The sequence below is a fragment of the Cuculus canorus genome, chromosome 1 (genome assembly GCF_017976375.1).
Source record: "Cuculus canorus isolate bCucCan1 chromosome 1, bCucCan1.pri, whole genome shotgun sequence".
Classification (NCBI taxonomy): Eukaryota; Metazoa; Chordata; class Aves; order Cuculiformes; family Cuculidae; genus Cuculus; species Cuculus canorus.
The window spans coordinates 207,251,636-207,265,549 of NC_071401.1; the positions used below are offsets into that span (position 1 = coordinate 207,251,636).

At 48.3% G+C, this 13,914-nt stretch overlaps 1 protein-coding gene across 2 annotated transcripts in view; it reads left to right on the forward strand.

Annotated features, from left to right (window-relative positions):
* Positions 1-9,612: 9,612 nt before the first annotated feature.
* The window catches only part of COPG2 (COPI coat complex subunit gamma 2), a 34,048-nt gene continuing 29,746 nt past the window's right edge, over positions 9,613-13,914 (forward strand). For both annotated transcript variants that reach the window (XM_054050079.1, XM_054050070.1), the window contains exons 1-4: positions 9,613-9,717; positions 11,140-11,192; positions 11,902-11,982; positions 13,483-13,554. In XM_054050079.1, coding sequence (XP_053906054.1) covers positions 9,681-9,717; positions 11,140-11,192; positions 11,902-11,982; positions 13,483-13,554 — 243 coding nt within the window. In that variant the 5' untranslated portion in view covers positions 9,613-9,680. The remainder of the gene's footprint in view (positions 9,718-11,139; positions 11,193-11,901; positions 11,983-13,482; positions 13,555-13,914) is intronic.

The following is a 13,914-nucleotide window of genomic DNA, read 5'->3' on the forward strand; positions in this document are numbered from 1 at the left end:
GTGATACCCAGGGAGGATGCGGTACCTGAGGAGCTTCAGTACCTTGGGGAATGCAGTACTCAGGGAGAGATGTGGTACCCAGTGGATGCCATACGCAGGAGGATGAGGTACCCAGAGAGGGATGCACTACCCAGAGGGATGCAGTACCCAGAGGGGATGCGGTACTTGGGGAGGGGATGTAGCGCCCAGGGAAGGATGTAGTACCCAGGGAGGGCTATGGTACCTGGGGAGGGATGCGGTACCTGGGGAGGGATGCAGTACCCAGGAGGAATGTGGTACCAGTGAGATGTGATGTCTTGGGGAGAGATGCAATTTCTGGCAGGAGATGGTTCTGTTCTCAGCATGGGATGCATTGCCCCAGGGATGCAATATCCAGGGGAAAAGCTGTGCCCTGGGAGGGTGCAATTCTTCTCCTCCAGTGCCTGAAGGGATCTGGCAGGGTGTGATTCCTGGGGGTGGGTCCTAGGGGTGCAGATATTACACTGCCGGAGCAGGACCTTGCTGGTCACCAGGCAAATCTCCAAACTGGAAACCAAGATAGGATTCAAGGCTTTGGAAGATCTGCAGATCTCCTGCAGTTGGACTCTGACCTGCAGTCTGCCTGGGGCTGCACTGCTCCCACAGGTCCTACCTATAAAAACTGCCTGTCAGCTCCTTGCTTGTGGCCTCCTGTCTCTGTCTGTCTCCGTTTCCTCTTCTCTTGACTGCACATCACTTTGTTTATAGAATCATAGAATAGTTTGAGTTGGAAGGGACTTTAAAGATCATCTAGTTCCAACCCCCTACCATGGGCAGGGACACCTCCCATTAGATCAGGCTGCCCAAGGCCCATTCAACATGGCCTTGAACACCTCCATGGATGGGGCAGCCACAACTTCCTTTGGCAACCTGTTCCAGTGTCTCACCACTCTCATGGTGAAGAAATTCTTCCTAATGTCCAGTCTTGGTGGTTAGCATCAGAAAACAGCATCACAATAACTACAGGAGGGAAGGAAATGGGTTATTTGAAGAATAACATGGTATGGCCAATTAGCAATTCTTCATGAGAAGTGGCTAAATTCTCCCTCTGCCCATCAAGGAGAGCGCATCAACCTCCGTTAACCTCCTCTGAAGCAGAAGAGGTCACTGGTGGTGGCCCAACCAGTTGACAAACCACTTGACCCTGCCAAGGTAGGAATTCTTCCCAATGAGAGTGGTGAGGCACTGGCCCAGGTTGCCCAGGGAAGCTGTGGGGAGGCTGTGGATGCCCCATCCCTGGAGGTGTTCAAGACCAAGTTGGATGGGGCCTTGAGCTGGTCTGATGGGAGGTGTCCCTGCCCATGGCAGGGGTGTTGGAACTAGGTGAACTTTAAGATCCCTCCCAACCCATTCTATGATTCTAAGTGTGTTTTAGAAAGAGCAACGTATGTGACTGCAAACCTTGAGAACAAGGCTTTTACGCTTGAGGATCATGACTGAGAAGACTAGGGGACACATAGATGAAAATAACGCACCACTTACACGCCAGCGAGGCGGTAATCCAGATTCCCAGAGCTCAGTGCTTAAATTGCACATTCTTCCCTGTACTCCGGACAGGTTGTGATTTCACGTGACAGGCATTATGAGAAGCAATCAGCAGTTTAGAGTTCACAGCTTATGCAACAAAGAGCTGAGGGTAATACATGGATTTAGTAAAGAAAATGCAGCCTTCTCTTCTCCAGGATGAACAACCCCTTCTGGTGCTTCTAATGTTCAAGGAGATGAGTGTAACTATGTGCGAGAGTTAATAGTTGTTGAGCTGGAGTAGTGTGAGAGGAGAAGCCTTCCTACAAAGAATCAAAGCTATCGAAGACTACAAGAAGGAGGCCAACTGCATCAAAACCAGTGGGAGCAGCAGGGCAAGGGAGGGGATTCTGCCCCTCTACTCTGCTCTCATGAGACCACGCCTAGAGGCCTGCATTCAGTTCTGGAGTCCTCAGCACAGGAAAGACATGGAGCTTTTGGAATGGGACCAGAGGAAGCCATAAAGATGATCCAAGGGCTGGAGCATCTCTGCTATGAGACAGGCTGAAAGAGTTAGGCTTGTTCAGCCTAGAGAAGAGAAGAGAAGAGAAGAGAAGAGAAGAGAAGAGAAGAGAAGAGAAGAGAAGAGAAGAGAAGAGAAGAGAAGAGAAGAGAAGAGAAGAGAAGAGAAGAGAAGAGAAGAGAAGAGTGTAGGGAGACCTTAGAGCAGCTTCCAGTACCTGAAGGGGCTCCAGGAAAGCTGGGGAGGGGCTCTTGATGAGAGAGTGCAGGGATACGATGAGCAGGCATGGTTTTAAACTGAAAGAGGGGAGATTGAGATGAGATCTTGGGAAGAAATTTGTTACTGTGAGGTGGATGGGTCACTGGCCCAGGTTGCCCAGAGAACTTGTGGCTGCCCCGATCCCTGGAGGTGTCCAAGGCCAGGCTGGACACAGCCTCAAGCAGCCTGGTCCAGGGGGAGGTGTTCCTGCCCATGGCAGGGGGTTGGAACTGGATGATCTTTAAGGTGCCTTCCAAGACAAACCATTTTTTGGTTCTATGAAATTGCTCCATATTGGAGTTCCTGGAAGGGTGACTTTGCTGCCAAGGGTGACTTTGCTGCTGTGGGCAAGAGGCAGGGTGGGGGTCCACAACTCAGGTCCTCACAGGGGATCTCCACTGGGTTTTTGGAGGAAATTCATTTCCTTTTCCATCTGGAGTGATGGGATAGAGAAGGAAGGGGAAGCACTGATGAAACCACAAAAGGGGTTTTCTGCCTCAGGGTTGCTTTAAGTCTTAACTTCTGGCTTTCCTGACTCAGTTGTGGGATTGTAAGGTCATTGATGAGAAGCATTGCAGCCTTTTGCTCAAAGAAAACTACTAAGACTTTCGTCATAGAATCATAGAATCATAAAATCATAGAATACGATACGGCCTCACCACTGGCCCAGGTTGCCCAGAGAATTCGTGGCTGCCTCATTCCTGGACATGTTCAAGGCCAGGTTGGATGCAGGCTCGAGCAGCCTGGTCCAGGCAGAGGTGTCCCTGCCCATGGCAGGGGGTTAGAAGTGAATGGTTGTTAAGGTCTCTTCCAACCCAAACTATTCTATGATTCTGTGATTTAACAAAATGAAGTGGCTTATGTTTTAAGAGATATAGAATCGTTTACAGGGTCACAGAATTGTTTAGGTTGGAAAAGACCTTTAAGAGCACTGAGTCCAACTGTACATTGAAATGTTTAATGAATTAACACCAATGGCATAGTGTAATAAGGAAGGATTTTGTTGCTGAAGCTACAGTAGCCTCCAGAAAAGTACCAATATCACCACACTTTCATAGAATCATAGAATCACTTGGTTGGAAAAGACCTTCGAGAACATCAAGCCCAACTGTACCTGTTCACTACTAAACCAGATCCCTGAGCACATAATTTCTTCGTCTTTTAAATACCTTCAGGAATGGGGACTCCACCACCTCCCTGGGCAGCCTCTGCCAGCACCTGAGAACTGTTTCGGTGAAGAAATTTTTCCTGATGTCCAATCTGAACGTCCCCTGGTGCACCTTGAGGCCGTTTGCTCTTGTCCTATTGCCTGTCACTTGGGAGAAGAGACCAACACCCGCCTCGCTACAACCTCCGTTCAGGGAGTTGTAGAGAGCAATAAGGTCTCCCCTCAGCCCCTTTTTCTCCAAACTAAACCACCCCAGTTCCTTCAGCTGCTCCTCATAACACTTCTTCTCCAGCCCCTTCACCAGGTAGAACTGAGATTTTAGGATGAGAATGAAGACACACTTTGACCCAATGTACTGGATTTTCCCCTGTAAACAGGACAGCGTACACATTATATCATGTCTTCTCAGTCTTGCAATGACATAGGGCAATAAAGATGTCCACTACCCACCCTCATAGACCAAGAAGCCCTATTTCTTCATGTTTATGCTGCTCAGAAGAGTAAAACAAACAACTTCTGTTGCAACACTCTGGTTTGAGCAGACAGGACTTGAACTTTTTGCCTACAGAAGACTGTAAACAATTACATGAAGACAAGCATGGTATCAGCACATTTGGACAAATTAATCATACTTGAACAATACTTCCAACTGAAAGAATGCAGCTTGTTCGGAGTTTGGCTTTGCTGGATTGGAGGGAAAAGCAGAATCAGACATCCTAAGAAATACTCCACCTGGAGTCCTGTGTCCAGTTCTGGAATCCTTAACATAAGAAGGAGATGGAGCTGTTGGGACAAGTCCAGAGGAGGCCATGATCAGAGGGCTGGAGCACCTCCTATACGAGGACAGGCTGAGGGAGTTTGGGTTCTTCACCCTGGAGAAGAGAAGGCTCTGAGGAAACCTTAGAGCAACCTTCCAGGACATGAAGGGGCTACAAGAAAGCTGGGGAGGTGCTTTTTACAAAGGCTTGCAGTGATAGGACAAAGGGGAATGGTTTTAAATTGGAAGGAAGAAGATTTAGAGTAGACATAAGGAGGAAATTCTTCATGATGAGGGTGGTGAGGCACTGGCCCATGTTGCCCAGGGAAGTAATGGCTGCCCCATCCCTGGACGTGTTCAAGGCCAGGTTGGATTAGGCCTTGGGCAGCCTGATCCAGTGGGAGGTGTCCCTGCTCATGGGACAGGTTGGGGTTGGAACTTGATGATCTTTAAGGTTCCTTCCAACTCAAACCATTTTATGATTCTATGTTTCTATGATTCTATGAATTATGTGATTGATCTGTACCTGTGAACTGATCTTCTCATTTTGCAACTGATGTGAACTCATGGAAATGTAGAGAACAGCACTTTTGAGTGCTCAGAGAGATAGAAAAACTCTCCAAAGACGTTGGAGAGGACTGTGAGCAAGCATATCATGTAATCATCGAAAGGTTTGGAATGGAAGGGACCATGAAGGTGATCCTGTTCAACCCCCCTGCAGTGAGCAGGGACATGTGTCTCAAGAATGGTATGGAGATCTCTTGGCATGCCAAACTGAAAAGAGAAAGTAGTAAACCCAGGAGCTCTGAAAGCGAAAGCCACAAAACACAATACACTGTTAGTCAGCAGAAGTCCTTCCAGACAAAACCCCACAAAACCAGTTGCTCTCTTTATCATGTTGTCCATGGACAGAATTCAAAAGAAACATTTCATCCAGAACATTGGACCTACTCTAAAGATTTAAACCAGGCTCTAGTTTTCTAGAGACCAAAATGAAGGCTGCTCTTGGAACAGATTATTCACAATGAATTTTATCTGGCTCATCTTCTTCCTTACGGCCACTATCAAGAACCTGATGTGGCCAGCAGGAGTAGGATGGGATTGTGCCCCTGGACTTGGTGCTGGTGAGGCCACACCTCAAATCCTCTGTTCAGTTTTGACCCACTCATTACAGGAAAGACATTGAGCTGCTGGAATGTCTCTAGAGGAGGGCAACACAACAGAGTTGGAGAAGGGTCTGGAGAAGAAGTGTTACAAGGATTGGCTGAGGGAACTGGGATTGTTTAGCCTGGAGAAGAGGAGGCTGAGGGAAGACCTCATTGCTTTCTACAACTACCTGAATGGAGGTTGTAGTGAGGTGAGTGCTGGGCTCTGCTCCCAAGTAACGAGTGATAGGATAAGAGGAAATGGCTTCAAGTTGCACCACGAGAGGTTTAGACTGGATATTAGGAACATTTTCTTTACTGAAAGAGTGGTGAAGCACTGGAACATGCTGCCTGGGACAGTGGTGGCGTCCCCATCCCTGGAGAGGTTCAGAAAATGTGTAGCTGTGGCTCTTCATGACATGATTTAGTAAGCACAGTGGGGTTGGACTTGATGATCTCAGAAGTCTTTTACAACCTTGAGGATTCTGTGATTCTACGATAGCCAATGGGACACTTGGAGGCTGATCTAGCTGACGTTTCCTGGAATACCAAACTAGACAAATAGATACCTGCCACCACAATGCAGCTCTGACAGTCCTAGCTGCCCAGTTGATGGCAAAGCAGCTCCCACCAGGACTTTCACACAGAATCATAGTTGTTCCTCCTCCGCTCTGCTACTTTGCTCGTTAGATTATGCAATTAAGGTCTTTGGTCCTGCTGCGTTAGAGAGGCCAGAGCAGCTGTAGTCCTCTACACTCGGCTCCTCTGGCTGCCTCCCAGCTGGCTCCTCTTCCCATCACTTCCTGACACCATCATAATGCTCTGCTGGAAAAGTCACATACTACTGCTCTGCTGGAAAGGACACAAGAAGAATGTATCTTATCCTTCCATTTGAAACCTCCTGGAGTATTCCTGAAACTCCCACTCTAGAAAGCAGGAAACCACAAACTGCAAGTGTACTGACAACTTCAGTTGCAGCTTTTATTCGGTATTTGAGGAGAAACCATGTGGGGTTTTTTTGTGTCAATCAAGCTCATCAGGAGTGGTTTGCTGTGCTGGAAGGTTTTCATAGAATCACAGAATCATAGAATTGCTTGGTTGGAAAAGGCCTTTGAGATCATGAAGTCCAACTGTACCCATCTGCTACTAAACCAGATCACCGAGCACTTCATCTCTCTGTCTTTTAAACCTCTCCAGGGATGGGGACTCCAACACCTCCGTGGGCAGCCTCTGCCAGGGCCTAAGAACCCTTTCAGTGAAGAAATCTTTCCTGACGTCCAGTCTGAACCTGCCCTGTTGCAACTTGAGGCCTTTTCCTCTCATCCTATCGCCTGTCACTTGAGAGAGGAGACCAACACCCACTTCACTACAACCTCCTTTCAGGAGGTCTCCCCTCCAGGCTAATCAACCCCAGGTCTCTCAGCCACCTCTGATAGTTTGCTGTCTCATTTTGATAGCAGACTTGGCTAATGTGACTGTTGCCTGCTAGACGGCTTCTTGATAGTCATAGAATCATAGAATAGTTTGGGCTGGAATGGACCTTAAAGATCATCTGCCATGGGCAGGGACACCTCCCACTCAATCAGGCTCCCCCTCATCCTATCACCACAAGCCTTTATGAATAGTCCCTCTCCGGCTTTCTTGTAGGCCCCTCTCAGGTACTGGAAGGTCGCTATAAGATCTCCTCGGAGCCAGGTGGGTAGTATAAAAACAAAGGGATCTTTGGAGAAGAGGACCAGTAAAATTTATTTATTTTAAGAACAAATCGAAGACACCCATGTTAATCAGGCAGCCTCGCAGGTGAGCACGGTGTCTTACAGCACATGAAGGAGACATCAGAGCAATCAGACCCTTATAAATGGGAAAATGAAGATGAGGGGACTGATGGATAATATGAAGCATTAAAAAAGACAAATGCAGAGAGAAATGGATGAGAAACATAATTTTGATGGGGCTTTGAGCAACCCTGAGTTGAAGATGTCCCTGCTCACTGCAGGAGATTGGACTAGATGACCTTCATAATCCTTTCCAACCCAAATCATTCTATGATTCTATGATGTAAGAGCAACATTCTGGTTTGAGCTAAAGCAGAATCAAGTTTCTAACTTTTCAACTAAGCCTCATCTAAGTAACTTCATTTTCTGAAAGTCAGTGACATGTTTTCAGACAATGTCTGTCTTCAGAAGTGGTAACACTTTAAAGTTCTGATTATCACCAAAGTAATGGGGCCATTTCTTGCATCTATCCCCATGGAGAGCCAAGTTAGTGGAATGTCGGGTTGAAAAAGGGTGGCATCTGCAGGGAGGAGTGGACAGGATAGGTGACCCAAAAACTGACCAACAGAGTATTCCATATGATATATAACATACTCACTATAGAGCTGAGGGATCACAAGGGTGAAGCCCTCTTCTTTGATGGCCAGTGTCTAATACAGACGTCTGTCCTTCTGCCTCTGTCTTGGATCTGTGCGTTCCTGAATCCAGTTCCTGAGTCCAGCTCCCTTCTACTGATGAGTCCAGTCCCAGACCTTTCCCCATGCATGCTCTGCAACCTCCGTGGTGACGTAGAGACATCAGAGGATCACAGAGTGTTGAAACACATTTGGCTTACCCGCAGCTTGTAGACAGGAATTAGACTCCCATCCACTGCAGAATGAAGCAACACTTCTCCTGAAAGAAACCCTACATACTAACCCCTGTGGAATGCTCCCCATCGTCCATTTCCACTTGGACATTAAGCCATTGACCACAACTCGTTGAGTGTGACCATCCAGCCAATTCCTTATCCACTAAGTGGTCCATCTGTCAAATCCATCTCTCTCCAATTTAGAGGCAAGGATGTCGCGCAGGATAATTTTGAATGTGTTGCACAAGTTAAAGGCCAGGAGGAGGGAGAAGGTGATTCCTCCTCTCTGCTCTGCTCTCATTAAGACCCCACCTGGAGTCCTGGAATCCCCAACACAAGAAGGATATGGAACTGTTGGAACGGGTCCAGAGGATACCATGAAAATGATCTGCTGTGAGGACAGGCTGAGAGAGTTGGCATTGTTCAGCTTGGAGAAGGCCTTGGGAAGACCTTATAGCAGCCTTCCAGTACCTGAGGGGGCTACAGGAAAGCTGGGGAGGGACTGTTTACAAGGGCCTGGAGTGATAGGATGAGGAGGAATGGCTTTATATTGGAAGGGGAGGATTTAGATTAGGCATTAGGAAGAAATTCTTCCCCATGAGCGTGAGGGGCCCTGGCCCAAGTTACTCAGGGAAGTTATGGTTGCTCCATCTCTGGAGGTGTCCAAGGCCAGGTTGGATGGGGCCTTGAGCAGCCTGGTCTGGTGGAAGGTGTCCCTGCCATGGCAGGGGGAGTGGAACTGGATGGGCTTTGAAGTCCCTTCCAACCCAAAGCATTCTATGATTCCATGATTTTACAACTCTACGTCAGGAAGCGCTGACTCGATGTAAATACTGTCTGCTGACTGAAGTTGGTTCAAAAAATGAGGACTGATTCATCTTGCATCAGCTGGCCCTAAGCCAGATCACATTTTGGTTGTTCTTTCCTATCAGCAAAGGGGTAAGAGCATAACGCAAGTGTTAGGTAAAGAAATACTAGTTTACATTGAGTTCCCGTTATATTTGTATTGCTGATAACGGAGCAGTGAACCACACCAGAGGGACTGTTTACAAACGCTTGTGGTGATGAGGGGGAACGTGTATAAACTGGAGAGGGGCAGGTTTAGACCCCTTCAGTTCATCTCTCTGCCTCTCTGTCCCTTTGTCTGTCACTCATTCTGTCTGCCTATACGTTTATCCGACTGTCTGTTTCTCAGTCAGTCAGTCATTGTGTCTGTCTGTCCATCTCTCATTAGTTCACTACAGTCTAAACACCGCCCCCGTCCAAGATGGCGGCGCGGCCCCTTTAAGACCCCACGCCCCATGGCTGTGCTCAGCCCCGCCCCTCAGCCCAGAGAGGAGGGGGAGTGACTTGGACAGCCGGGAGATGATTGACAGCTACATGGACCAATCAAATGACAGAGTATGCGGGGGGGGTGGCTTGTGCTCAAGGGGCGTGTCTTGCCAGTCGGGGGCGTGGCTTGTACGGAGGAGGCGTGGCTTGCGTTGGCGGAAGACGCCTAGGAGCCCTAGGGGCGGGGAGGACATGATTGACAGCTCCGCAGACCAATCAGATGCCACAAACGTCAAGGGAAGGGCGTGGCTTCCGCGGGCGGAATGAGCGTGAGGATGATTGACAGCTCCGAGGACCAATCGGATGCCAGAGGGTGCCTGGGGGGCGGGGCTTCCGGCGGGGCCTCGCGGGGCGGTGCGGCGGGAAAGGAGGGGGCCTCGCGGCGGCAACATGATCAAGAAGTTTGACAAGAAGGACGAGGAGTCCGGTACGGGGGTTGGCGGGGGCAGGAGGGAACTGAGGGGAGCGATTGTGGGGAGCCATCGTGAGACGCTCGGTGCGCGCCACGGCCTGGAACGGCCTAAGGTGGAGGGGAATTGGTCTGGGAGGGGGGCGAAGCCGCCAAGGAAGCGGTTCCCATCTCTTCGGTGTCCCCCCACCCTCCTCTCGTTGTCCCCGCCTCCCTCCCGGTGTCCCCGCCTCCGTTCCGGTGCGCACCGCCTCCCTCTCGTTGTCACCGCCCCTTCTCGTTCTTTCCGCCCCTCTCCCGGTGTCCCCGCATCCCTCTCCGTCTCCTCGCCTGCTTTTCATTGTCCCTGCTCCTCTCCCGGTTCCCCCCATCTCCTTCTCACTGTCCCCACCTCCCTCTCGGTGCCCCTCCCCCCCGCCTCCCTCTCAGCATCCCCAACTACTTCCCTGTCCTCGCCTGCTTCTTCTCTGTGCCTCCTGCCTCCCTCTCGGTTTCTTCCCCGCTTGCTGCTTCCTCCTGGTGTCCCTGTCTCATTCTGAGCTTCTCCATTCCTCAATGGAGAATGGTCTGAGACGACCTTGGGAGGCAATTGGTTCCCCAGTCTTTAGGAAAGTAAGTTTAGGTCTCCTGTAGTGGCTGCTGCCACTCTCTGCTGCTGCTTCTTGGAGGAGGAGTCCAGCTCCCCAGTCCTTAGGAAATGAAATTCAGGTCACCTGTAGTGTCTTCTGCTGTCTTGGATTCTCTGTTGTTTGGAGAAGGGAATGGGATCCCCGGTCCTCAAGAAATTAAGTTTAGGTTGCTCGTTCACTTCTGACCCAAACCATTCTATGGTTTTATGACATTAGTAGTGCATTGATGAATAGACTTCCATTTGGCATCCTGACCAGGAGCTCTGCCCTCATGTGCTCAGGTCATAGAATCACCCAATCATAGAATGGTTTGAGTTGGAAGGGACCTCAAAGCCCATCAAGTTCCACCCCCTGCCATGGGCAGGGACACCTCCCACTGGATCAGGTTGTTCAAAGCCCCCTCCAACCTGGCCTTGAACACCTCCAGGGACAAGGCAGCCACTGCTTCTCAGGGCAGCCTATGCCAGCGCCTCCTCACCCTCACAGGAAAACAGGAGGTTTTCATCTCAGTCTCTCCTCTTTCAGCTTAAAACCGTTCCCCGTATTCTATCCCTGCAATTCCTTATAAAGAACACCTCCCAGCTTTCCTTGTAAACACCTTTCTTCTTCCTCACCTTCCAGCTATGTTGAAAGTGCCTCTCCCTTTTTTTTTCCCTGCAACACTGAATATACAAATTAAGACAAAGCTGCTACTGGAGAACATCAGTTATTCCAAGGGGAACGTCTCTCTAGCATTGAGGTGGCTTTGTAAAATTTAGGGACTATTCGTGCGTGTTCCTGCATTAACCAAGAAGTCTCTTTTCTTCTCCAGGTAGTGGCTCTAATCCTTTCCAGCATTTGGAGAAGAGCGCTGTGCTTCAGGAGGTATGGATAATCACGGGATAATACTGTTTAACTCTTTTTTTTTTTTTCCTTCAGGAAGTGTTAGCAGTTCAAGGAAGTTTTACAGTGCAGCTTGCAGAAATGCAAATGGCTAAATCCACAGTTCATTTAAAGTCACGCCGTATTTAAATGCTCATGAAGTTGCTCCGTGAGGGCTTTAGGCACGGTAATTAGGTTACACGTGGCTTCTGCCTTCTCTGCAGACATGCAGGATCTCCATGTGCTCTTTCTGAGGACCTGACCTGCTGGTTCTCCTGTGTTCCTTCAGTGTAGTGTATAACGGGTTTTCCTATTTCTCTTTGTGCACTCCAAGGTTGATTGCAAGCGGCGAGGTTAAATAGTGGGGAATTTTGGTGGATGCAAAGAGCTAGAAGTAGGAACTTAATAATTTTGATTTCGGGTTCCTACAGACTAGTGTTAAGTAGGGTTTGTCATGTTGGAAGAACTGTTGTAGTGCTTTTCTTTTCAAGTATTTTTGCTGCTTCTCGGTAGTAAAGCAAGTCATTGTCCTTTGTTCAGGTTGCTGCCCATCCAGCATGAGCTGAGTGACAAGAGTGTGTCCTCTGGGAGACATTTTAGAGTGAAAAAAGGTCTAAGCTACTTGGTTGAAAACAAAACTTTACTCTTTATGATGAAAGAGAAATTATTATAGTCAGTTTATACTGTAATACAGTATATCTTGTGTTTTCAGGCACGTATCTTTAATGAGACACCTATAAATCCACGAAGATGCCTGCACATTCTCACCAAGATCCTTTACTTGCTGAACCAGGTAACTGTTAGCATTTCTTCCAGCCGGAATGAATATTCCTGAAGTGATTTCTGATCACTTTTGGTGTGGAAGTTTTATAACTCTCCCTGCGTGACCTGGGAGGTGTCTTTAAGGAGATAAAAACCAGAGTGTTTACGCTGTAGTGTTGTGTTCTCCCTTCCAGTTTTGCTGCTGAGGTGAGCGAGATGTGTGTCACTGAAGGTTATTTCTGAGTGCCAAGTGAGAGCTGCCCTTTGGTCTGTGTTCCCTGCAGTTCTGGGCAATTAAAGAGCTGCTTGGGTTTACCAAGCTAAAGTAGGAATAACTGAGGTGAGGTAAGAATGCGGGCCAGGAAGTGATGCAGTGGTGGTTTTTCTTTGGTTTAGGGAGAAAGCAGAAGCGTGAGAAGAAAGGAGATTTCAGACATCCACATAGATCAGGTTTACTGCATGTCCAGTATTTGACATTGGGCTCTGATCAGTGAGGACAAACCTATGCTGTCATCTTAGAATAGTTAAGATTGGAAAAGACCTCTAAGTTCATCCAGTCCAACCATCAGCCCAACCCCACTGTACTGACTAAACCATGTCCCAAAGTGCCACATCTCCGTGCTTTTTGAACCCCTCCAGGGATGGGGACTCCACCACTGCCCTGGACAGCCTCTTTCAGTGCCTCATCACTCTTCCAGTAAAGAAATTTTTCCTAATATCCAATCTAAACCTCCCCAATCCGTAAGTAGATCCCTTTTAAGCAAGGAGATCCTTCTAGTTAACAAGCACGAAACAAAACCTGCTGACATGCTAATGTTGAAGGAGGGAGCACAGGCTTCTTGCCAAACTATTCCCCCACTGTGGATGATATTTGTAATGAAATCAAGTGGATAATAGTGGTGACCTTGGCATGCACTCCCTAGGAGAGACAAGGTGAGAGAGGGACTACTTCTTACATGAGATTCTCACATAAAAGATTCTTCATGGAGTTCAGAGGAGGGCTATAAGGGTGATCCGTGGACTGGAGCACCTTTCATATAAGAACAGGCTGAGACAGTTGTTGTTGTTCAGCCTGGAGAAGAGAAGGCTCCAAGGAGACCTTATAGCGACTTTCCAGTACTTGAAGGTGTTACAGGAAAGCTGCAGAGGGACTGTTTACAAAGGCTTGTAGCAGTACAACTAGGAGCAATGGGTATAAACTGGAGAGGGGCAGATTTAGACTAGATATAAGGAGGAATTTCTTCACCTTGAGGGTGGTGAGGCACTGACGCAGGTTGCCCAGGGCAGTTGTGGCTGCCCCATCCCTGGAGGTGTTGAAGGCCAGGTTGGATGGGCTCTTGGGCAGCCTGATCCAGTGGGAGGTGTCCCTGCCCATGGCAGGGGGTTGGAACTGGATGATCTTTAAGGTCCTGTCCCACCCAAACTATTCTATGATTTCACGTGTGAGTAGGTGTTATGAGTGGGGGCTGAAATGTGGAGGCAGTGGATAATGACGGTGTGTTTTCTCTTGCTGCTTTTATGCTCTTTTTAGGGTGAACATTTTGGAACCACTGAAGCCACAGAAGCTTTTTTTGCAATGACCAGATTATTTCAATCTAATGATGTAAGTACCTCGTGTTTAGCACTTGCTACCTCCCTGTTTGTGTCTGGATTTGCAGTAATTATGAAACAGTCGGATACTGGGATGTGGGTGGAGGGTAGGGCACTCCAAGGAACGAGCTCCACACACAAAGTACTTGAATGCAACTCACGGTTTGGAAGCAAACGACTGAGTAAGAACTTACGGTTGCTTCTGCAGGTTGGTTTGGGTGGTGGGTTTGTTTTCTGAGTTGAATTCCGGTTATAAAGAATGTGAATAACGATAGAAAGCCTTAATATCCAGATCAGGATCATTTTGTGACTGTTTCTAACGCTTACAAATCGATCCCCATCTGCTTACCTCAAAATAGAATTTAAAAGCTGC